Raw genomic sequence first — 26428 nt, 5'->3', positions numbered from 1 at the left:
CGGGTTAATGGCTGAAATCTATGAGTAAACTACTACTTTGGAAATACTATCGTAGCAAAATATAATCCTTAGATATATGCTATTTCAAAATGCACAACTAGAACTTGCCACCTCAGGTGGTACCAATAACCCATTTTTCGGGTCTTGGCCCATGAACTACTTTGTTTACACACACGCACAAAGACACACACGCTCACACACGACACGATACGACCCAGAGCTACCTGGCGTAATGAACATTAATGAGAGAATCTCTCGCTTGGTTAGGGGAAAAAAAGGTGCAGACCGTTCGCTCTACATTCTGCCAGATTGAGTCAGCTTTTCTCTTAGCCTCGGCAAAAATGGCCCATTCTACACAACCAACGGCGTCAGAAAGCAAGTCGCGCCGACTGATACTGTGGTGCAACCCTCGTAGCGGGTCGACAGCTCTCGCAAAATGTCTTAGTTTCCTTGATGACGACACCGAAGTGTGGTTTGAACCGTTCACTTTCAGTCGGATGCTTCGCGTCAATGCGAAGAAGGAGTTTAACATTGACGTCCCTAAGGATTATACGGGTCACGAGACTATCTACCATGGAATCATACAGAATCTGAGAGCTCGCTTGCCGTTCCCACTGAACGTGTACCCAGAGCTATTTGCGTGAGTAATGTATATAGCTGTAGACCTTTATAATTTTTGTTTTCGACACTATATACTCCCTCAATAACGTAGTTTTCGGGACCGGTGGCTTTCTTTCGTTATTATTGAAATTTTATTAAGCCCGAATAGCAAAGTAGCTGTATACACCTAATAGACGACAACCTGAATATTTATTTCGTTATAACGTGAATTTCGTTAAACAGTGCTCGTTACAACGGGCGTTCACTGTAGGCATATTGAAGAACTTTGGAAAAGGATTTTCCTGCACTTACTCGATTATAAATCGTTTGTTTTTGAATATTTTGTTGCTGCTTAGTTTTGAGGCAGCAGAAAATGAAAATGCGCCTACTTTAATAAAATGAATTAAGCATATGCTCAGTTTCCTGTTTTTACTTTAAGCCGACCATTTCTATTCTTATGACAGCCCATGTTGTCATTCTTGTTCAGTACTGAAGTCTAATTTTGTGTGGCTAATGGAAAATGCAAGATCAAGCGCAATCTTAGTTTTCATGGAGTCGTGTATGTTCCAATTTGGAGGGTAGGGTATTGCAGGAATAAATCTTAAGTGAAAATACGTCGTTCCTAAAATCCGTTCTCTCCTACCTATTTCGGGAATGGGGTTGCTGGGTGTGTGTGAGGGTGTGTGTGTGTGTATGTGTGTTTTCACTGAATGAAGACACCAATAGACCGATAAAAGCGTATTGTCAATCATGCTGGGCATTTCATCAATAATAGAATAAACTGTATAAAATACAATAAAGAAATGAATTTTGAAATCAATAATAGAGTAATTTGTATACAACACATTTTTTAAAAATAAAAACAAATTCTAAAAAGGGATAACTATACAAATTTTCATAGTGCATATAGTCGTGATAGGGAGGAGGATCAAGTAGGTGTTGCAGTCTCTCACCGTAATGCATTACTTTCCACCATTTCCGGGTCTTCGTTAGGGCTTTGGAGATTTATATAACAGAAAGCAACCAAAGGTTGAAAGCTCGATATTGATATTAATGGCATTAAACAAGTGTTAAAGTGAACGACTGCAAAGTACGTCCGCTGCTCCTCCTTCCCGTAACGTCTATACCAAACAATGCAGCACCCGCTACATGCGTGGCTGAGGCAGTATGCACTTTACATAATAATATACATGTGTATATTATGATACATAATATAAAATGCACTTTTATAGCATAATGAAAGAGCACTTGACTAACCGCCTTTTGAAACCAGGGGGAACAAAATTATAGCTACCCTATTATGTTGGTATCAATTTGAAGGAATATGTAATTTTCATGAAAAATGAATTTTTGTGGAATTCTTTTTATGTTTTCTTTATATTGTTGTCCACACATGACGTCATAACCTCTAGTAGTCTCTTCATCCAGCGGTTCCAACACCAAAACTTAAAATTTCATAACTTTTGCATCGATTGTCCGATTTTCCTCAAATTTTCACTGATGGGTTCTACTAATGTTGCTGCTTTTACTCAATCCACATCGGTCTATGGGTTTTGATTTCCTTTAATGGTGATTCAGCTTCAGAAGACGCGTTCTTCAGTGTTCTTAGTGCACATTGTACCAAGGTACAAAGGTCAAGTTGGCAAACATTGCATCAATACAGCACATGACATCATGCATTAATAACCTAGATTTGAACGTGCACCAATCTTGCCAATATTTGCACACATTTCTATAGAATATCTGAAGTCTTTTCACGGAAGCAGAGTACAGTCCTGGGTTATTTGTGTATATTGCGTGAACGTATTCCGTGGCTCGAATGCAACGTCATGCAGTTGACAAAACAAGAACATGACCATTATAACCACGCAAGCAATCTAGAGAAATATAAAGTAGTTCTTTCAAGTACAGGTCCCTTTTGGCTTTATTTGGTAGTATGTATAAAGTGTTATCTTCATACGAGATTGGTAATTCTTGATAGGTAAATCAACTCACTATAAGTGCAGTTAAAGCACTAGTAAAGGGACATTCTGCGAAGACAAAGCCCTGCCCGAGAGTTGCAAGAAACAGGGGATGTATATGAATTTCACCGGAGATGTTTCTTTAACATAAGTATATATTTTCACCCTCCCTCTCTCTTTCTCTCTCTCCCTCTCTCTCTCTCTCTTTCTCTTAATCCTGAGAAATTCGAAAGGGATCTACTTAACAATCGTGGAAAAAATAAGAAAAATTGATCAAATTGATCCCGGCATCAAATGGCTCAAATTTCTATCAAGTTTGAAAAACCTCATTTCTCATTCAGGATTATAAAAAAAAAAAAAAGAGCAGAAACATAGGTTCCCGCCAGACAACGCTCCCCCCCCCCCCCCCGAGTCGATAGTCGAATACGTAAAACGTACGACAAGTTTCTGCGCTCTCTTGGTCGAAGCTTTGTGTCATACTATGTGGACCTCGTGTGGGATGGACAAAAAACAACAACAAAAAACAAACAAAACACAAAAACGTCCCCATATCAAGCATAACTTATTCATCCAGGGTAGCCTCTTCAGTTTCGCCACTGCTCTACCAGAGGGCCAAGGCATTATTACCCCATTTATACACCTGGGTCGAGAGGGACATTGTGGGTAAAAACATCTTGTCCAAGGACGTAAGCACTGGGCGGGAATCGAACTCGGATCCTCCGATTGGGAGTCGAGAGTCTTATCCACTATGCCACAGCGCCCACACTTACGTTTTCCCAGACTCTCTGTGTCTTCTCCATTCCGTTTGATCGTACAATCACAGAAAAATACTTTTTTATTTTGATTACTTTAACTATACAAGGGGTCTAACATCTTCGGTCTACCGGACCTTTGGCCTATCGGTGTGCAACAGATTCAATTGTACTGTTAACAGTACTTATACCATAATTAAACATCTAAGTTTAATTATCGCCCAATTTCTTTATTGTCTTCATTGTCTAAAGTTTTAGAAAAAATAATTTATATTAGAATTGCTAAATTGTTTGACTTGCATAAAATTTTCACAAAGTCTCAGTTTGGATTTCGAGAAAAACATAGCACTATTCACGCAATCCTTCATTTCGTTGATAGCGTGGTTAACGCAATTGACAACCACTCTCATTTAATTAGTATTTTTTTGGACTTCTCCAAGGCCTTCGATACAATTAATCATAACATTTCACTTTATAAGTTATCTCATAATGGAATACGTGGGCATTCCTTGAAGTGGTTTAAGAGTTATTTAGGTAATAGGAAACAGTTTGTTACATTAAAGATAATAATTCAGTTATAAGAGATGTCAGGTGCGGTGTTCCACAGGGTAGTCTTTTAATAATAATAATGTACATTTATATAGCGCTTATTACAGTAGTTTCTAAGCGCTTGACATTTAATTCTTAAATTAATACATGTATAAGGATTATGAAAAGCATAATAAATTATATAACATTACGTTACATAATATTACATTAAATTACATTACATTACATAACATTATAATAAATAATTAAACAAAATAAATTGGATGACATGGAATCAGTGAATCGAACTACAGTCCATTGAATAGATATGTTTTGAGTCTGATTTTGAAGGTGTTAACAGAAGGAGAATCACGGATTATCACTGGGAGATCGTTCCAAAGCTTGGGGGCACACACAGAGAAAGCACGGTCACCGTAGCGAGTCTTAGTACGTGGACCCGGTGCTAGCTGTAAGTGAATTGATGATGATGAACGGAGCCGGATGGAAGTGGTCTGCATCTTCGGCTTGATGAGTTCTTTGATGTATGATGGTGCGAGTCCATTGAAAGCCTTGTAGGTTAGAAGAAGAATCTTGAACTGAATACGTTGTGGAATAGGAAGCCAGTGAAGTGAACGGAGAATAGGAGTAACGTGCTCGTGCTTTCTTGTGCGTGTGATTAGACGTGCGGCTGTGTTCTGGATGTGCTGGAGTTTAGACAAGTGAGATGCAGGCAAGTTGATCAACAGACTATTACAATAGTCAATCTGCGAAGTAACAAATGCATTGACCAGTCTCTCGGTGGAATTTTTGTCAAGGTACTTTCGGAGTTTCCCTATTCTATGGATGCCGAATGAAGCAGCTCTGCAGATCTTCTGAATGTGTTGTTTCATGCAGAGTTTACCGTCCACAACAACCCCAAGATCTTTAGAGCATTCCGATGGCTTGACAATAGCCCCATCAACTTCAAACTTTGGGAGCTCTGATGACCTGCGGAATGTGGATGTAACATGGACAAGTTCAGTCTTGGCACCATTGAACTTCAGATGATTTCTAGCAGCCCAGGATTTCACAGCAGATATGCACTGTTCTAGTTTTGACATCCCACTTGCAACCTCACTAGAGTTTAAGATGACATACAACTGAGTGTCATCTGCGTACATGATGTGCTGAATGTCCTGGTGAGCATTGATGACATCAGTCAGAGGTCCGATGTACAATATGAAGTCCAGTGGTCCCATGACGGACCCTTGCGGTACTCCACATGGAAGGGGAAATGGGTTAGACTGCACATTGTTGATAGCTACAACCTGCGTTCGATCTTCCAGGTAAGAACTGAGCCACTGCAGGACCATTCCATCAAACTCGTATCTGCAATGGAAGCGCTGTATCATTGTGGTGTGGTCGGTCGTGTCGAACGCTGCAGAGAAGTCCAACAGGATCAGAACAGCCTCGTGTCCATTATCTATAGCTAACAGCAGATCATTGGTGACTTTTAGAAGGGCTGTTTCCGTGGAGTGGTATTGGCGATAAGCGGACTGCGTTGCGGGAAATAGCCTATTATCGTCCAGATGTGACCTCAGTCGGGCAGCAACAATCCTCTCAAGGACCTTACCAATAAAAGCCAGGTTTGCAATGGGACGGTAGTGATTGAAGTCGTTGCGATCCAGTGATGCTTTTTTCAGGTGAGGAAAGATATGCGATTGTTTGAATGCCGCCGGTACTACTCCAGAAGACAAAGAGTGGTTTATAAGTCTGGCTATAAATGGAGCAAGCTCTTCGATGCAGTCCTTCACAAGACACGTTGGAATAGGATCAAGTAGACATGATTTTGAAGGGCTTTTGCGAATCTCCTTCTGAACTTCAGAAACCGTAACAGGTTCAAAGTTGGAAAGTCTACAGGACGTAATTGTTTCTCCATCAACATCGGGTAAATGACAGGAGACCTCTTTAAGACTCGAGATAATATTCTGGATCTTGTTGTAAAAGAAGAGTCCAAAGTCGTTGGCATGACCTGTATCTGACTCATGATCAGGAAGAACTTGGGCCGTTGGACAAGAAAGCCTCTGCGTGAACTGGAAAAGCTGCTTAGTATCACACTGCGCTATCTCATCGGTCAGGTACTGAGATTTTGATTGACGTAAGATAGCGTTGTAGGATTTGCAATTCTCCTTGTATATTTGTCTATTGATTTCAAGGCCAGACTTCATCAGTTTACGTTCAGCACGGCGTTTGGCTCTTTTCGCCTCGCGAACTTCATCCGTGTACCAGGGAGCTTTTGGCCTGAGAGAGACGAGTTTAGATTGCTTTGGTGCATGCTTGTCGAGGAGTTGTTTCAAGACCGTGTTATACTGTACAGCCATATCAGAAGCATCGTTGGTTGGAGGGAGTTCAAGCAAAGCATGTTTAAGGTCATTCCTGAACTTGACAATGTCAATATCACGAAGATTCCTACAAGTGATCAGCTTCTTTGAAGACACAGGACGTACGAAGTTCAGAGTGGTAAGCACAGCTGAATGGTCGGAAGGAAGTCCAGAAATGATGTCCATGTTCAATATTGGATGACCGAACTTCCTTGAAATGAGCAGATCCAAAATGTGCCCAGCTTGGTGTGTAGCTAACCTAACGTGCTGTTGCAGATTACTTGCATCTAAGATATCCAGGAATATCTTAGCATCTCTGTCAGATTCGTCATCGACATGGATGTTAAAATCCCCTAGTATCATCAGTTGATGTTGATCGATCACAAGTGATTCTAGTAGTGATGAAAATTCTGTCACAAAATTGTGATATGATAGTTTGTTCCTCGATGATGGGGGTGGTCTGTATATAACACAAGATCTGAAAACGACAGAACTCGAGATTCGGACCAGAACATCCATGTGCTCAAAAGAAGAGAAATTCGCGGAGGAGTTCCTGGTGAGTTCCAAGGACGAGCGATGTATGATACATATGCCTCCACCCCTAGATTTGCGAGGTTCATGTATTACACGAAAGTCTGGCAGAGTTGAGGTAATGTCCGCAATTGTGACGTTGTCATGGGAATCACCACACAGCCATGATTCGGTCAGGAACAGAAGATCTAAGTTGTTACTAATGATCAAGTCACAAATCTCTGTAGATTTATTGTTCATGGATCGGCAATTCCATTGGCCAGCTTTAAGGCAGGTTGCACCATTTAGATGTATTGAAGGAACAAATCCAGGCCACTCCTGCACTGGAGTTAAGTAGACGAGATTGGAATGATGAGATGAACGAGATAAATCTCGCCCTACATGTCTGCAGGATGAGTCTGGGTTGGAGACTAGCACAGGGATTGGTTGGAGACATTTGATACGTTTCCCACCCCTCTTCCCGCGTTTTCTCCATCGTCTGCGTTTTCCTTCCTTCCGATATCGTGAGCAAGGTGAAGATGGCGCTGTTATTTGAACTCCATGGACACTGCATGGTTTGCGTAGCAAATGTAGACATCTAATCCGAGAGTAGACTTCACTGTCAAGTGTGCATTCATCCTCATGGGGTCGTAGGCTTTGAAGATACAATGCTGTGTACTGAATAAGTCTTACATTCCGAGCCATGTTCATGTGAATGGACTTAAAGTTTGGATCACAATAGTCCAGGTCATCCCTGCAGTCCAGTCGAACAAAAGGCAGCTGATGATTAGAGAGTCCAGTGAATAGAATGGTTGAATGACCAGTCTGAAAGGGCACAATGGCAGATTCACTGCATGTAGAAATCCAATGGTGATGTGAAGTACTATGATACAGAAAAACTGCAAAAATTAGATGATAAATACAGGAAAATGCAGAATCCATGGCAGTATCCGAAGCCATCATTCTATTCTATGGACTTTATCCTCTCAGCTAGTGTAAAAATCACCATGCCTAATCAACTATTTCAGGACAAACTAGAGAAGAAAGTAGGAGCCTGTGAGAGCGCTGCCCAGCGCTGCACAGCACTCTATCTCCCAGATAGGGCCGTTGTTATTCATAGTTTACATCAATGATTTTTCTTCTGTTTCTAAAGTACTAAGTACTTTCTTTTATTCATTTTGCAGATGATACCACTGTTATCTTTGCTCACAAAGATGCTGATATTTTAGTCCAAAGAGTTAACACTGAACTGTTAAAAGCTACAAATTGGGTCAGGGCTAACAAATTATCATTGAATGTTCAAAAAACAAAATATATGCTTTTCAGTAACACTGTCGAGGTATTGAATTCTAATATAGTTGTAGATGATTTTAACTTAGAAAGTGTTTCAGACTTTAAATTTCTTGGTATAATTGTTGACAATAAACTCTCTTGGAAAACACATATTGATTATATTTGCAAAATCATTTCACGTAATATAGGTATTTTAAACAGACTGAAATTTTATATTCCTCAAAAGCCATTACTTATGTTATACTCCACTTTGATATTACCTTATTTGAATTATGGAATTTTAGCTTGGGGAAATACTCACCAGACCCTTTTGAATAGAGTATTGTTACTGCAGAAAAAGGTCCTCCGTATCATTTGTCATTCTCCTACACGTTCACATACAAATTTACTGTTTGCGTTTAACAAGTTACTAAAAATAAATGAGTTGTTTTTATTCAACTTAGGTCAATTTATGTACTTGTTTAACAACACTTTACTTCCGTCTATTTTTGATTCAGTGTTCCTAAAAAACCAATCATTTCACTCCTACCCCACTCGACGTTCAAATGAATTTCACTTACCTCTTTTCCCAACAATTTTAGGGAAAAATTCTTTTACCTACACTGGTCCAAACTATTGGAATTCTCTAAACCATGATATAAAAACAGCTCCCTCTTTGTATTCATTTAAACGGAAATTAAAATCTTTTCTTTTGCAATTTTACAATAACATCTGTAATGAATCGGATTAGCTTTATAAGTTCTTCATGCTGATACCCCCTTTGTATAATCCGCATAGTTGCTTTACATTGTCGCTCGTACTGGCTTACCATCACCAAGTTCGTGAATAAAGTTTCGGGTTAAATTAGTTTGGATTTTCTTCGAGATCTGCTCTCTATACGCTTATATAATGAGGGAGTTCTTTCCGTCTTGTCCCGTTTTTTGTCTAAATTTTGTTTGCCATCGTCCAACCCCATGTATCGTTATCTCCGTTGTGCTAGTCTTGCTTCCTGTCGTATATAGACAAATAGCCTGTCTTTTGCGCTTAACTAGCCTCGTCGATGTCCCTTTGTCGCTTCATGTCTGTTTATATGTTAGTGCTGTCATTATGTGTTTTTTTCCTATTCTATCTGACTGTGTGGGCTTCCATTTCTATTCTCATTTTGTCTATTTCTATTTTTACTTTGTCAATTGCTTTAAACATTTCTTTTTTCTCTTTTCTTCTTTCTTTACTTTTTCTTTTTCTGCTGTTACAATTATTTTCTGCTGTTGTTGCTTCAGTCATTCTTGTTCTGTTCTGATGCCGATTGCTACCAATATTATCCACTGATTTTTTCTCTTCCGAGGGGCCCACACTCTACAAGCTCCGTCTTTTCAGTGGGTCCCTCCGTTTTTCGCCTTGTGTACGTTGTATATTCCACTTTGTTTCAATTTACTTCAGGCATTGCAATATATCTTTACTGTAAGTATGATAAGGACTGCTTTACTTTGTTAAACTCACTTTGTTTGTTCTTTTATATGATTCCTATCACTGAAGAAAGAGTGATGTATGTCATGTTATTTTTTTTATTGTCGAAAAACGGAATAAATTTGAATTGAATTGAATTGAAGTCATGAAATTTTCATTTTTGCTTGGCTTCTTATAGTTCTCAGATCTCTTTGCATACGCAGATACACCTTAGGGCCAACATATAGGAAACGATAAGGAAAATAGATAACGAAAAGGAAAAGAACGCATACTAGGGGATATATATAGCAAATCATTTGGGAAAACAAATCAGGTATACATGCTGCAGACAGAGTTGTTACTGGTAGTATAGAAATGTTGAAAGTTTGGTAAAATAATTCGATTTGTACATCATTTCAGAAAACTGTACAGTTGGGTCCTCAGAAGACAATATGGGGGAGGTAGTGGGAAAAGAAAGACTTAAACATTATCCTTTGTATAATAAGTACCAAAGTCTTGCAGAAATGTGAGACTACGCAAAGGTTGTGGGGACAGTATCGAAAACGGGTCATTTCTGCATGTGTTTTAGTATTGATTTGTAATTCTTTTTTTCCCTTTTCCCTGTCAAGTCGAAATGATTAAGTGCTCATCAATGTAAAGCGTTATGTTAGTCATCACACCTAATATCTGTCTTTTTTTCTACCCTATTTAACCTTTTATGGCGCTCCTTTTTTTTTAAATCTCATTTTAGCTATGAAGGAATCAAGCAGGAACTAGAGTCTTCGACAAGCCGCACGGTAGTGGTCAAGGAAATGGCAGTCGCTATCCATGATTCCTATGATTATATTCCGTTGGGATTTCGTCACGTCATCTTTATTCGAGACCCACGGCGAGTGATACCGTCCTTTCGCAAGATGTTGCTGCATTATAAAGGAATGGATGCTGGTGATACCAGCTCGAATATGGAAGAAGTGCACGACACGTATCCTACCCTGCACTGGTATGGCGAGATGTACGCCCTCTGGCAGTACATCCGCGAACACATCGACCTAAACCCGCTGATCATCGACACGGAAGATTTCCTCACCGATCCTGCGACGTACCTGAGAAAGATCTGTGAGCTGATCGACGTCGAGTACCGCGACGACCTGCTTGAATGGGATCCTTCGATGGACGCTGTGAAAAAGTGGAAACAGGGCTGTATGGATGCTTACACGAACGGTACCGTTCCCAGTTCCCTGGCGTTCAAGAGGGCTTTCCACAGCTCCAAGTTTGCCCCCACGTCCAGTCCGATTCCGTCATTGGAAGATCTCACACCTGATTGCGTCCGTATAATTGGTAAATGTCAGGCAATGTATGATGACATGTATCAGCATCGTCTAAAACCGAAAATCTCTCAATAGATGTATATCTATATATACATATGTATATATATATATATATATATATGCATTAAAAACCTAAAATGGCATTAGGATAAAGCGTTTTTAGTCTTTAGTTAATAAACCTATATCTTTTCGTTAATCTTTTTTTTTTTCACAACAGATAAAGGGGGGTCTCGCCCGGTGCCACTCCGTCTGGATCCGCCACTGAGTAGCTCTCTTTATACACACTCCCCATTGCAGTACAACTGACCACATCTCTGAATATTATCAAAAAACAAATTGTCTGTAAGATCTGTCCACATGTTTCAATTCTGTTCCCCATAAAAAGATGAATCCAATAATTTCTTTTTTCATTATTCATTTTTCATTGTCACGCTCCTTAGGCATTCCTTACAGTCACACTCCTCTCTCCCACCGCTGTTGCACCTTCGATGTATATTGGTGTCCACAAATCTGCCCCCCCAAGGAAAAACGCAGTATCTAACATTTTTGGCGATTTTCACTTTTTTGCATAAATATAGTCAGTGGGCAACCCTTCTTCATATGACATATTCAGATTTTTGAAAAAATGTTTGGAAAGCTACTTTTCCGTAACTGCCAAACGCAGTATCTACACTGAACTTGCACTTTCCCCAAGGAAAAACGCAGTATCTACATGATGAATATTTCCCCAAGGAAAAACGCAGTATCTACAAAGCTAGTCTTAATTACCAGACACTGTTATTTATATATGTGAATACTTTGCCGGTTGTTCTGTTATTTGAACGTAAATTACTTTCTTAAGATATACTTGCTCAATAATAAAACATAATGTTCAAAATATCTAACCGAAACAATACTGATTAGTAAATATTTTGATGAGATCGTGATCCTAATATAAAACACGGTGTGAGATTAAGACTAACCGAGTGCACATTAAACAATACAGCACAACACTGACAGCTTGCATACTACAGTATTAGCTGCACTGGGGCAGCAGTCAGCACAGGGCCCGGCCGGCTAGTCAGCATACAGTGTGAGTGTGTACTTGTCTTGGATTAAAACAAAATGTTGTCGCGGGGAAAATTACTCGTGAGCCTAGCAAACTAGCCCTCAAGAAAAATTTATCTGCAGATAATGAGTAAGTAATTCAAAACTATTTCAATATTGAAAGAATAAAGCTGATCGTTTGTCACACGAAGCGAGGTAAACACAAATGCATGTTTGTCACACGAAGCGAGGTAACGTTAGAGTTCTAAACACAAACGCATGTTTACCTCGCTTCGTGTGATTAACGATCAGCTTTTCTTTCACTTCTACCTCGATGATGAACATCTGCCGTACTATTTCAATATTAACTTGTTGTGAAGTAGGCCTAAATTTGATAGGCCTAGACCCTTGTCAAAATTCCTAAGGCTCCAAATCTGAAAGTTTCGTCGAAAGGCAATAGACCTAGCCCTAGATCTATTTGTGTTGTATCGGATAAACGTCGCGTTATACTAACATGTTATTGTTAGACCCTATAGACTCTATTTAGATCTAAGTCCAAGTCTAAGACTTGTCTACACAGTAACGTTTGAGTCTTCTGTCTCTTTTCTAACGTTAGACCTAACGTTAATCAGAACTTTCAGGGTCCGTATTCCGAAAGTCTAAGAAAGATGTAGTGTAGGACTAGAATAGGCCTACTCTAGGGCAGGCCTGTTTATAAAACTAAGAAAGAAGTCTAAGACTAAAACTTAACCACTCAGAATCCTATTCCTATTCTCTAACACCGCTAGTGAAGTGTCAATGTTCAATTATCTACTCCATACCATACTGTCTTATAATTACATAGACAGCGATCTAGTTGAAAATAGATTAGGCCTAGGCCTATGTGAAAAATAGGTAGGGGCCTACCCACGGTAAATGGACAAAATAGAGACAGTTAAGAATAAGTTGTATTTTAATTCTTATCGGATCTAGACAGTGTCTAGACCCTAGTGAGACTGGGTTGCGTAAAATGCATGCATGATTCCATGCTGCATTCTACAACTTGTCTGTCTTAGCGTTACAAGTAAAAAAGTTACATTGCAAATTTACATGACATAACAAACTTAGGTTCAATCCAGAAGGAATAGGCCTAGAGAGCGGATGTCACTTCGATCTAGACCGGTTCTAGATTTATTTTTTTTTTCTAATTAAAGAGTCCTGTCTCGTGTAGGGCTTAGACTAAACCTTCTGCAGTTCTAACGTTAGGCTATTTTTTTCTGTGAGTATCGTGCATAGCCCGAGGCTGTAGACTCGTGTAGCCTGCTACGTAGCCAGCCTAGAATAAACGATATAAAAACTAGAGCTAGTCTAGATCGATCTAGGTCCAGACATCCGATTTAGATTTATTTTGGTCTAGACAGAATCTGGCCTAGACAGTACAGTTTTGATCTAGATCTAGTATTCTAGATGCTAGTTAGCGGCTAGGCCATGTAGCATCACATTACAGCCCTAGTCATTCCGTTGTAGATACTGCGTTTTTCCTTGGGGAAATTCGTTCCATTGTAGATACTGCGTTTTTCCTTGGGGAAATCAGTCAATTGCATGGGGTTTCCCCAAAGTATCTACATTTTCATTAATAACTTAAAAACGAAACAAAAACACAAAATGATATTTTCCAGGAAAATTGGTAGCTAGATAGACTAAAATTCCACAATGAAGGAATTTTTCAAAAGAGTATATTTTCCAGGGGCTTTGGCAAAAACATAAAATGGTGAATATCTCGGTTGTTGAGAAATGGAGCTGGATGTAGATACTGCGTTTTTCCTTGGGGGGGCAGAAATGTGGTTAAGTTTATTTCGCTTGTACATGTCATTGTATTGTCATTGTATTAATGTAGTAGTTTGCATCATGTATACTGACTACAGCTCGTTATTCCGAAGGTTCGTTATTCCGAAGGTTCGTTATTCCGAAGGTTTGTTAATCCGAAAATGTGATGAGGTTTGTTATTCCGAAGGTTCATTGATCCGAAAACGAAATCAGGTTCGTTATTCCGACGGTTCGTTAATCCGAAAATGAAACAAAACTCGCTATTCCGAAGGTTCGTTAGGGACCCTATGTCATTTCGGATCAACGAACCTTCGGAATAACGAACCCTACTTCATTTTCGGATTAACGAACCTTCGGAATAACGAACCCTATTTCATTTTCAAATAAGCGAGCATTCGGAATAGCGAACCCGATTTCATTTTCGGATTCACGAACCTTCGGAATCACGAACCTTCGGAATAACGCCACAAATGTTCGGATCAACGAACCTCTTTTCATTTTCGGATTAACGAACCTTCGGAATAACGAACCTTCGAAATAGCGAACCTTCGGAATAACGAACGGCACCCATGTATACTACCTGTCATGTCATCTGTATACATACAGGCTCCATTGCATCGTACAGTAAACCTCGGATAAGTCGACGTCGAGTGAGTCGAAAATCACTTAACTCGAAGCAAAATAAAAAGTCCCGATTTTTCCCTATGTATTTTCTCTAAGAAATATTTGGATAAGCCGAAGTACGAGAGTCGAATTTCGGCTGTGTCGAAGTAAAACATTCAGTCCCTTTTGTACAAAATACACGTAGTTTACATCACTTGAGCCGAAGAAAATTTGTCTGGCATTCTCATTACATTTAGAGGAGAACACAAAAATCGGCATGTCGCAGAACCCCGTCCCTGGCCTGCTGCAGGTAAGCATGCTCACTCACCGTACCGCTCTGCACGCATGTCGAATACATACACATGTATACATGTATACACACAGCACATCGATTCATATACTTTATCCATACACACAGCACATCCATACTTTATCCATGTCAAGCCAGAACTCCTTGGTCAACCAATTGCTGCTTTAATATTTTAGTGACAGGCCAAGTGGGCGGAGCTTGTTTGTGCGTGCCCGGCTGGCTGTATAGTTTTGTTCAATGGAGGTGGGATGGGCCTGGGAGAGTGTTTGTCTCAGGGTAGGTTGACAGAGATGGCTACTAGTTGCACCATAGACATAGCACATGCACACTGCCACATTAGTGCAAACATTCGCAGAACTACGTTTAACTAACCTTTAGTATTGATACAAACTCCATGTTCAATTTAGAACAAAATAAGAACATTATCTTCAAGAACAGACAAATTTGAATGCAAACACACACACGCAAGCACACACACACACACATGCATGCAAATGTACTATGATACATGTACATAACTGTGAGTCGAAAAAAAATCGACTCTCGCGAGAGTCGAATTTCACTTAAGTCGACGCATTTTTGTCAGTCCCGAGAGCTTCGACTCATGCGAGGTTTACTGTATTTAGCAAACTGAATGGATACACACCGTATTTTGTTTTCAAGAAAACATGAATACATGATATGTTGTCCCTCTTTTGTAGAATTAAATGAATATGTAATGAGTATACTGGCATTGTACTTTCTTCGAGTTAATGTAGGCCTAATAAAAGAAGATAATGAGTGAGGTTGTACCCAGAGAATTATATGTGCATGTTGCTAGAATATCACTTCTCTCTCTCTCTCTCTCTCTCCCTCTCTTATGTTTACGTTTACATGAATATGTATATAACTTTATATAAAAAAAAAGGGCTGCAAGTATACGGTCAAGCCTGGCTCAAGTTGTTGCTCTTTGATTCTGTTTGTTTAATGTATCGATTCAGCTTATTTCCTATTATTTACTAAACAGAGGTATATTTTATTGCAATCACATGAAAATTTTTATTTGCTTTATGTATGTGCAGCATGATGACATCGAATCCAGCAAATAAAATTAGCCTAAAGGAAATTGCACTTTTTACACGTTTTCAAAAGTGAGTACTGGAGAATACTTGTTTTTCACTCTGAAAGTGTTTTACTTACCTGGTATACCGTAATTCCATTTCCGGAATGTTCAATATTCTATCTACCTTGTTATAATTACCTGGACTCCAATGCTTTCTATGTTGGTGTAACAATAGTGTCATTTCCTGTAGTGCAAGAAACGCTATTCTATTCAAGGCGCAAGAGAGTACACTTTGCATTTTTTCTTACTTTTCCACATGGCTCCTCAGCAGTGTATCAGATTAGATTGGTGATTTTGATATCATCTAATATGAAAACACCCTCCCTCCCATTCCCTTTCGTTGAAAGGTATCCTTTCCTGCTTTTGTTGTCTTGACGGATGATTTTAGTTGCGTCATAATTATAATACTATATTGATTCGATACGTTTGCAAGTTTTGAAAACTTTCCGACATTTTGCTGCTGGCAGTGTCAGTCTCTCTAATTTTTCTTTCCGTTTTTCTCCGTTTTGAAGATGTCCGTTTTTCTCCGTTTTGACGATGGAATAAATTAATCTCGATATCACATAAGTAGACCGATTAAATGAAAGTTCGGATAATACCTTATTGTTATTGTTTTGATATTGTTTATTCACATCAAGTGGTATGCCATTTCGTTTTTATTGTAGTCATGTTTGTCTAGTAAAACTGCAGAAATGAACAACAAAACAACTTTGATAATTTTTGCATTTTGTGTGCCTTGTTGTGGTAGTAACGGTAGTTGTCCTAGTAGTGATAATATTTATGATAGCAATTTGTTTTCGTTGTTTTCCCCATTTCGATGGTCAGCGTCGGATCTGGATTATTCTAGTTACAATTTCAATGATTCATAATTCAAAATATAATTTACAAAATCAAATTACTCGAACTGCATTATATCCAGGCAAACTGATTACTTGCTTGAGGCGTTAGGAAGTGCACTTGTGTAGATTTTCGTCACTGTGGACTTATATATATATATCTTGGAATTTTCCACGTGTTGGACTTCGAATGTTGTAATTATTAGAAGAAAGAGTCAAAATATCTGACGGAAACAAGATTTCGACAAGTGTGTATCACAAGCCCACTGACAAACACACCTATCTTCGCCATGAAAGCTTCCATCCAAAACACTGCAAAGAAGCGGTCGTGTACAGTCAGTTTCTGAGATACCGGAGAATCATCTCAGATGACGAGGAATTTGACAAACAAGCGATCACACTAGGAGGCTTCTTCTTACAAAGAGGATATCCTATCCACATGATAAACCGCAGTCTAGAAAGAGCTAAATCAAAAAAGCGTGAAGAGTTACTCAAGAGTAAAAGCGAAACTGCTAAACCATCTGACAGGCTACCTCTTGTAACCACGTATCATCCCTCCACAAAAGCGTTGATTAACGAAATCAACAAGGAATGGAAATACCTATCTCTTGACAAATCTCTCCCTGCCACGTTCTCGAACCACCCCATCAACGCTCAAAAACAACCGAAAAACCTACGAGAATTATTGGTAAAGAGCTCAATCTCAAAGAAACAAAAACAGAAAGCTAACCGCCCATGTGGCAAAAGCCGTTGCCAAATCTGTGCCCATATGCTCACCTCTGAAAAAGTAGATCTAACTCCTGGCTTCTCTGTCTCTACCCCTCACGCCACATGTGACACCCCAAATGTGGTTTACTGCATCTCATGCTCAAAATGCCCTAACGCGAAGTATATCGGGGAAACAGGTACTAAGTTCAGACTTCGTTTCAACAATCACAGAAATTCAATTCAGCACAAGTCATCACTACCAGTTGCCGAACATTTCAACTCAGGCAACCACTCAATTCGGGATCTGCAATTCTGTATCATCGGCACTAATTTCAAAGACAGAGAAGCCAGAAAATTAGCTGAAATGAAATTCATCATCCAAACCAGGTCTTTTGAAACAGGACTCAACAAGGACCTTGGATGGTTAAGCAGTTTCTCTTTCTACAAGAAGTGAAGAAATGAATCTCTAAGAATCTGAGACTAGACCCATATTATATGCATATTTTTCATTATTTACAAAAGGTAATGTTAAGATTTTATTACTTTCGCATTGACCACTTACCTTTTATGTTAAATATGATGTCTTGATTATCCGCAAATTTATCATATTCTCACCATTACAGTAAACAGATGCTTCGATATTTGGTTATGATTATTATGAGCTTATTTTTTCATGTTTTTCTCCATTTGTAATTGATGCTTAGTTGATTGATGCTTGATAGGCGTCTTTACATGTTTTTTTTTTGGAGTCACAAAAGTCAAATATTACATGGATGTATACATAAAGTAATGTATTTATATATAGTATATATAGCATACATTGGCTTGCATATAATATACACATACGCTCGGAACTGTTGAGTTTGAGTTTAGTCTTCATTGAGATTTTAATTGAGTTAATGTTGAGATTTCATTATATTTGTATTGAACACTATTTTTTTGATATGATGTCTTGATTATCCGTATAATATATATATATATATATATATATATATATATATATATACAATTTTTATTTTTACAGTAAACAGATGCTCTAATAACTAGTTGTATTAGCTCATTCCTTTTAATTTCTTCTCCATTTGTAATCAATGCTTTATATGCGTCTTTTCTTCGAAGTTTATCTACGAAAAAAATAGAATCGCTAAAGTCTATTATTACAAGGACGTATATAAAGCAATGTATTTTTATAAAGAGTATATATAGCATAGTATGATTCAAACAAGCACTTGAAACTTTTGTTGAGTCTGAGTTCAGTATTCATTGAGATTTCACTTTCTACCATACCCCTATACGTATCAGCGCTCTCCTTGACAACGCAGCTCCAGGGCAACGCACTACGCGCATGACGCGCATAGCATTGTTGTTATGATTCATGTTTATCATTGTCCATCATTGTCTTTGCACTGACGAAGGTCTGAGGCAGACCGAAAATTTTGTAATAATTTTTTTTTTTTTGTAATCGTTGGATCCATGGCGTACTTGAGACTCTTTCTTCTAATATATATATATAAATATATATATCAAATGCACTAGTGTATGTTTGTTGTTTGTTTGTATCGCGCATCTCCGAGTCTTTGCTTTGATACGAATCAAAGCAAAGGGTGTGTATGTGTAAACGGTTTACACACACAAGCGCACGCGCGCGCACACACATACACACACACCACCATACACGCATGCACACACACACACACACTAATAAATAACTGGTCCCAAATTATTTCAGTTTCAGTAAGTTTGAATTCTCCACAATGTACATAACAAAAAATGAGCATAACAATATCGAACATATTATTCACAAGTCATGAAAATATAAACACAATTTCACATTACAAATATATCATCATATGAAATAATACATAAATGTCATTAAAGATCTTTAAGTGTACAGGTGGAGGATATACGGTTATCAATAAGCAAAACGTTTGACTTGGACAACGGCCTCTGAACATAATATGCGTAGTAGCATTTTATTTTAACTAGAGGAAGAAAGGGAAAATTGGACGGCTGAATGCCCGAGTTTTGGTGTAAACATGATCTTAGTTAATATCTCTATGTGTTGATAGATATCATGGATCTTGAATTTAAGTTAGAATTTTGATTTTCATTTGCTAACGTGACGCCTCCGGAGGACTAGGTGATAAAGTTCAGTTGCTGCCTTGGGATTCGAACCAGAGATCTAATGGCTGACTGTCTGTGGTCTTACATCCACTAAGCCACGACAACGCCTCTTTCCTGTAGCCATAGGCTATTCTCTTAAATCCTCTAATCTTTATCTTTTATTCACTTTGTTGTGATTATATCAACTTGTAATGTGTATATCACCCTTGTGATGAACAGGAGTATGACAAATGCTGAATTTATGTTACCTATAGCGACGGCCCATAAAATGCGTCACTGTTGTCTTATGTCTTATTATCCTCTGCGGTTAGAAACTTATGAAATGTTTCCTCTCTCCCAGCAGTATACCCTAATTCTCTTTCCTTTGATGATGATATATTCGTGAACGAAAATGTTCCTGCCAAGGCGTGTGAAGCATCTTGGTGCTCGAGAATACTCGTCTGTCTGTCTGTCTGTCTGTCGTGTCTGTCTGTCTGTCCTCCGTCCATCCGCTTATCTCCCACACCCTCTATATGAATAGCTTTATCTAGCGATCCATCTGCTTTTGTTCGCATTATTGGACCCCCCCCCTTCTCACACACATCAAGTCTATTTTCTTTATAATTATATCTTTCTTCACTTTGACTGATTCCAATATTCATTGCTGTAGATTGTTAAAATTTCAACAGATGCTTGAATATATTGACTGTACCCTTACATACATGTCATTTGTTCAGCTGCGATATACACAAATATTTCAAACAAAAATGTTGAGTTAACATATTTTTTTATTCAATGATTAAACATGATTTTCCGTTTCTTGGAAATGAGTCAACATGAAACGGAAGTAATTATACACTCATCGACCCACTTTCCTTTCCACGTCATTACGCATACATTCGCAAAGAAACAGTTATTACAACAGCACTTCAAAACTACATTCATCTGATGCAAAGAATAACACAAGGATTAATTTTGTTCTCAATGCATTTAGACATCAAGGCAGATGTGGTTTCACAATGTATTTTAGTGGGAGATCAAACGCGACAGAAGAAAAACTTTTGACATACTAGCAACAGAAGAGTAGTAGAATCTAATGGGTCAAAAATGAGCCAACCAGCAGTTTATAATTTCCTGTTATACAGAACTCTGAGCGCCTAAATTAGTTTCACGAAATTAAAAAAGAGTACTTATGGCATGAAGTCTTCGTTGACATTGGGAAAGTCGGTTCCAAATTCATCGTTTTCACGTTCTCCCATCTGTGTCGTTGGGGCATCAGTCGACATTTCATCCTCATCACCTTCGGGTTTCTTGCCACCTCGACGACCAAACGGACCACCGCGGTTACCATGACGACCATCCTTGCCCGGACGTTGGAAGGGATGACCATTTCCTCCTTCGCCACGTCGCCCGCCGTCCCGTCCAGATTGATCACGACGGTCCCATCGATCTGAGAAGACGTTTTCCTCTTCGGTACGATTACGTTTGCAGGGATGATGACGACGACGAGATGGTCTACCAAATGGTGCATTCTCGATGCTAGTGTCATTGTTGTCTCCTTCCCCATCATAGTCTTCGCTGTCGTTGCACTTTGCATGGTGATGACGGCGGTTTCCATATCGACCGAACCTGAAGGGGAAGATACTGGTACCGTTGTTATCTCCTTCTTCAGATTCCTCACTTTCATTACGCCTTCCATGGTGCTGTTGATGATGGTGGCGTGAGTGATGCCTTCCGTGGTGACGACCAGGAAAACTTTCTTCACCATCAGTTTCATTGGCTCTATCAGATCTCCTACCACCACCAAAAGGCATCGGTGACATATCCCCTTCCGGTCCTCCTTGTCGACCTCCCTCTCGTCTTCCTCCCTGTCCAAAGAACGGTTTACCACCTCTCCGTCTGAAGCCTCCTTGTCCTCCAAACTCGTCTCCTTCACCTCCCTCTACGCCTTGTCTCCCTTGGCCATCTGAGAACTGTTCTCCTGGTCGAGAACGTCCCTCATTCCTACGACTACCATCTCGTCGACCGCCTCCACGCTGCTCTAGATTCGCCTCGGTCTGGCTGTCACCGGGTCCTCCACGGCCACCAGGACGATCAGAGGGGCGACCCCGCCCTGGTCGGTTGTCTTGTCTGCCACCGCTTCTTTGAGCATGCGCTGTAATGAAATCGAGCGATTCCACGTATAATGATTGCAGGTGCTTTTAACGTAATCATGCCTACAAAGTTATCAGGAAAATAGACAACATGTCTCTGTATAGTAAGTAATATGCTTCATCAGCATGATCAAGTTCAGATTTGTGTGCATTCTTATTGAGACAAAACAAAAAATGCAAACGACCAAGTTGTAACTTTTATGTTGTTTAATGTCATCACTCAATTCCACAGCTGATTGTTAAATCTATCATGTTTCACTTTCTGCTATTCACGTAGACCTGTCCATTTGAGGTTTTTTTTTTTTCTGTACAATTTCTGAGGGCAGTATTTTTCCTTCACTGTACAACAGCATCCAAGCTCGATCACTTGAATTTACTCCCTCAATTTGAAACTGCAGTGCTAATTCAAGAAAATCAGAATTATTTCTGCACATGTAAATAACAAGGAGAAATTGAATTCATTCAAAACTCTTCATAAGATATCACGATTATGATATTATCATATAGATGAAGAATAGGTTTGTCTTACCTGAAATGGTCAGCACAGCGAGAGCAAAAATTAATAGAGTTGATTTCCAGCCCATGGTAGTGAAATCGCCGCCTCCTAATCTGGAATATTGTTCGATATATTATACAGATCCTATTTCTCCAGACCGCTTTTTTTCTCTCTCTCTTCTTATCGGCAGGTGAGCCTGATATCTGGTGGAAGTGTCATTTTCTTTCCCTTATTTATATCTTGTCATGAGATGTAGTCATCTTTGGTGCCTGGCAGTATCGCGCACGTCCCCCAAGCAACCCTATGTCAGCATGAGTTACATCCGGCCGTGTGAGGGAACGCCTGACACTTATAGACTGAATAGAAACAATGGTCTCTCAGGAATGCATATGCACATTTTTTTTTAATGATATTTATTCACTTCCAATCAAATAATACAAAAAAAAGAAGAAGAATCAATTCACTTTAGTATCACTTTACAAACATAAACGAATTATTCTTTTAAAGATAACATAGTTATACATTTTTATGTATCACAATAAAACAAAATCATGAAATGGCAATAGTACAGCAATTGCCGAAGAATAAAGAATGGAAGTATATTATATCTATTTGCACAAGCGAGCAAATACACACACACACACACACACACACACTCAAAACACACACATACGTGAATGTTTCATTTTTCAATTCAAAACCTACAAACTGCATCATTCAAAGAGATGAGTAATTATTCATCAAACATGAACCATATTTCTGATCATGCAACGTTTTGTTATCAACTATATCGTATATAGCGATGTTCAAAATGATGGATGCAAAAGTTATACCTTTGAGAAACAAAACAGACCTTTCATGTTATTATATATCTGCAATCACTGCGATATAGTTCTCCTTATTCAAAGTGGCTCTTTTCTTGAATATTTGTGGCGTTAAAACCATACTTTACTAAACGATCCTGTTTGTATCTTTATTATAGTTTTTTTATCATTATTATCATTATCACACTATTATTATGATAATAGCTTGGTTGAAATATAACTGGGCCTCAAGACGCATAGACATACGTATATGTATAATGTATGTTTGTTTGATAGATACTTTATTTTCTGCAAATCAATATACATAAGTTACATAATCATGAACATGTGGGGAAACATGCAAAGTATATTTAAAACTGAGTCGTTTGACTTGCATAAACAACGATATAAAAGGAAACTAATGATACAATATGCAGTAGGCATGTCTCTGCAGCAGGGATTACAATAACAATTTTAGTTAAGAAGCGATTATGCAGAGGGCTGCCATTGTAATCATTGCTTGAAAAGATGGCCGGCCCGAGGAAAATGTAGGGACTAACTAAATTCGTAACAATACAAATTCTGCTGCGAAGATAGCAGGGGAAAATAAACTGATGTGTGATGGTGGTGAATGTGCTTGCAAGTGCTTGAAAGTGCACAAGGGCAGATAGGCTGGAATTTAGAATAATAGAATTGGTTTGCTGGAAGAGGGAACGATATGCGATGTTGCTATCGGGAGACCAACATTAGTCATATAAATTATTTGTTTTTAGTTCGTATTTGAAGTATACTGTCATAAAATATGCTTCTTTAAGTTTGCTTTGAATGAAAACAAGGAGGCACACTGTTTCAACTCCTCAGGGCTCAGGAAGGGTGTTCCATGTATCCGGACCGTGATGTGTGATCGACTTTTGAGCAAGTAAAAGCTTTGGATTACTTAAATGAAAATCATGGGAATTAACAACGGGTTGGGTATAATTGAATATGGTCATTGGTTACTAGGGCATTATGAAGAAATGGTAATAAATTTCGAGTGTATTTATACATAAATATGGCAGTTAGGTATAAATGTATATCATTCGCCTTGAGAGTTTTTAGGCGATAAAATATGGGATCAGTGTGAGCCAAGAAATTTGAATGTGTGCATATACGAAGAGCCTTTTTCTGGAGAAGAAAAATTGTGTTCAATTTAGTTTTGCTACATTATTAAAGTTTGATCATTGATTAAATATTTAATTTTTCTTAAAACACCAGTTGCTTTAGATAATTGCTGTTGTAATATTCTGAACATGAGTATTCCAAGTTAGATTGCTATCTATGGTCACTCCGAGGAACTTGGTTGAATGTTTCTCAACAACGTTTGTATCATCAATAAAAAATACTTTGAGGAAGGGTGGGTTGGGATTGAAGCGTATGAAAGTGTATAAAACATGTCTTATCAATATTAAACGAAAGCTTGTTACTTCTAAACCATTTCGAGATGTTGCTTAATTCCATATTTAGTGTATCGACCAGTGTTACAATGTCCTTGTGGGAATAAAAAATGTACATAATAAGTGATCATATAGTTATTTAAGATGAAATGTGGTTGATTTGGCAACGATGGCAATGTCCCTCAATTTGTAACGTGAACCTCACTTTTAGTTTTCATTGTATTCTGTGCTAAATTTCTCGTGCTGATGTAGTGGTGAATCATCGGAAATCTTTTATCCCCCGACAGCGAAAATGCCTGCTACCACCAGCTACCGGGTTGTGGTTATTCCGTTCTTGTTGTCTTTTTTTTTTTTGATACGTAAATATCGAAAATCAGCTTTTCTTTATTCAGTCACAGGGAAAAAAAAATTTGAGTAATAAAAGAAATGAATAACATGAAAAGTCTTCAAGAGAAATCATAGATTTTGATAGCTCATGAGAAATTTTGAAGCGTAAGTGCATGTGGAATACTATTTTCACCACAAAAAAAAAAAATATATATCTACAGTGAACAATGTCATTAATATTCCCCTTAAGTTTGTTGATGTTGATGGTGTTGTTGCTGTTAAGTTTTTTTTTTCCAGTTATGGATGATAATACCTGGCTAAGAGTTGGAAATACACGGCATTTACATAGCTGTCTGGATGAACATCGATTAGATATCTTGTGCAGTTGACGATCACTCTGTTCTACTCTATTCTTAATCCAGATGGAATCCCATTTCTTTACTCAATATTTCACTTATGAATTACACAAATTTCTGGTCATTGTCCCTTTGTTTGCGTTTATTTCGTAGTAAATGCATTACAAACACTTAAATAGAAAAATCATTCATCTCTTTTCAAAGACGCACTGTATAGCTGTACATAATGCATACCTTTTCTTTTGGTATATGCTAGGCAATGGCAACAAGGACTACCACCAGTGACCAAAATTTTCTTAATTTCAGGGGATCAACAATGAACGGGTCAAAGACCTTCGGAACCCGCCAAACAATAACAGTAGGCGGAGCGTATCAGGCGTTCACTAACACAGGGGGATGTGGCGTCTAATACCAACGGAAAGCAACTCACTGAGGTGCCGCGTGGTGGTACTGGTCGACCCGCTACTCCAGGCACAGGTTGGGACGACGCACCAGCTCAAAATGTATATAAGTCCACTGAAGTGCACTCGATTGGTCACATTCTTGGGTCTGTCCTAGCAAGTATAGACAGAGGGGGACAGAAAGGAAGGAGTCTGAAAGAGGAGGAATTGGAAAGTTTGGCAAGTGACGAATTTTCATCAATATGGGCTGGAAATCACTACTTCTCATCCTCGTCCTTGCTGCTCTGGCGATCTCAGGTAAGAATAATTTCATGTACTTTAATCCTTCCGTTTTCATCTTACATTGCGCATATTACTATTTCAAAAGAACGCTAAAATCAGAGTACACCTTTATAATCGTAAAAAGAGAGGTGCAAACACGTTTCACATTGCCAGTAGGGAGGCTTTTTCTTTTTCTTTTTTTTTATGTGCAATTGGCACAGATTGCAAAGAAAATTTTACTCTTATCTTTAACCATCAATTTCAGAGTTTGAAATAAGAAACTTATGTATCTATAATTTTATCAGTTTTAGATATGTAGATTTAATCTGCTGAAAAAAAAAATAAGTACAATGGACGTGGTCGTTCTAATGATATCTTCAAAAGTAATTCTTGTCAACGAGTGTAGTATCATTGAAAATATTCTTTTTTTTTCTCTCTATTTGCTGATGACCGACCCTTGAAATTTTTTTTTCTTTTCTTTGCATTTAAACTCTTCAATTCTATTCACTCAGCCCATTAAAATCAATGCATGTTAGAAGTTCTGGAGGCCCTTAACCAAGCAAAAGAGGATATGATATCCCATGCAAGATGAGACAATAGGCCTATGCATTTATGATGGTGAACTAGCCGAAGGAAATCGGTTCGTTGGATGTGTGTTTCTTTAAATCACAACTGCAGTCATTCACGGGTTGAATAAGCTCCTTAGGCCAATGTCTTGAGCCTGTCTTTTAGATATATAAGAAGAGGGATGAAAAAAAAAAAATTACAAAACAAACTTTCACTCCTTTAATGAGATTGCTAGTAATTTCCCAGTTTCTATATTAAATCACACCTTTGTTTATTCAAATACCCATTCCGATGATAACATTTCAATTTCAAGGAAATTCGATTCTCAAATACATTCCCCTTCCCAGCTCAAGCCCAGAGAAGGTATGGAAAACCAGACA

The 26428-nt window shown here is 38.5% G+C and overlaps 3 protein-coding genes across 5 annotated transcripts in view; 2 read left to right on the top strand and 1 right to left on the bottom strand.

Moving 5' to 3' along the window:
* Positions 1-341: 341 nt before the first annotated feature.
* Positions 342-10832, top strand: LOC140239153 (uncharacterized). Its single transcript, XM_072319040.1, has 2 exons — positions 342-640; positions 10181-10832. The coding sequence occupies exons 1-2, from the start codon at positions 342-344 to the stop codon at positions 10830-10832; spliced, it is 951 nt and encodes a 316-aa protein (XP_072175141.1).
* Positions 10833-11805: 973 nt separating this feature from the next.
* Positions 11806-26428, top strand: part of LOC140239121 (uncharacterized) — a 16121-nt gene continuing 1498 nt past the window's right edge. Inside the window, exons 1-5 of one of the 3 annotated variants that reach the window (XM_072319010.1) lie at positions 11858-11934; positions 14450-14502; positions 15564-15632; positions 25126-25517; positions 26396-26428. The exon at positions 26396-26428 is cut by the window's right edge and continues 1498 nt beyond it. In XM_072319010.1, coding sequence (XP_072175111.1) covers positions 25463-25517; positions 26396-26428 — 88 coding nt within the window. In that variant the 5' untranslated portion in view covers positions 11858-11934; positions 14450-14502; positions 15564-15632; positions 25126-25462. The other 2 variants (XM_072319020.1, XM_072319015.1) reach the window with 2 other exon arrangements.
* LOC140237821 (uncharacterized) lies at positions 20442-21988 on the bottom strand. The gene is made up of 2 exons (XM_072317753.1): positions 21934-21988; positions 20442-21406 (listed from the first exon to the last, which is right to left on the bottom strand). The coding sequence occupies exons 1-2, from the start codon at positions 21986-21988 to the stop codon at positions 20442-20444; spliced, it is 1020 nt and encodes a 339-aa protein (XP_072173854.1).

The sequence above is a fragment of the Diadema setosum genome, chromosome 2 (assembly GCF_964275005.1).
Source record: "Diadema setosum chromosome 2, eeDiaSeto1, whole genome shotgun sequence".
In the NCBI taxonomy this organism is placed as follows: domain Eukaryota; kingdom Metazoa; phylum Echinodermata; class Echinoidea; order Diadematoida; family Diadematidae; genus Diadema; species Diadema setosum.
The sequence above is the reverse complement of the archived record's forward strand: the minus strand, read 5'-3'. Positions and strand labels throughout refer to the sequence as shown.

Bases quoted from the DNA above. Each gene is read 5' to 3' on its own strand.
- LOC140239153 (XM_072319040.1), top strand. From the start codon at position 342: ATGGCCCATTCTACACAACCAACGGCGTCAGAAAGCAAGTCGCGCCGA. The intron at 641-10,180 runs GTGAGTAATGTA...ATCTCATTTTAG, and splicing joins GTGTACCCAGAGCTATTTGC to CTATGAAGGAATCAAGCAGG.
- LOC140237821 (XM_072317753.1), bottom strand. From the start codon at position 21,988: ATGGGCTGGAAATCAACTCTATTAATTTTTGCTCTCGCTGTGCTGACC. The intron at 21,407-21,933 runs GTAAGACAAACC...ATTTCATTACAG, and splicing joins CGCTGTGCTGACCATTTCAG to CGCATGCTCAAAGAAGCGGT.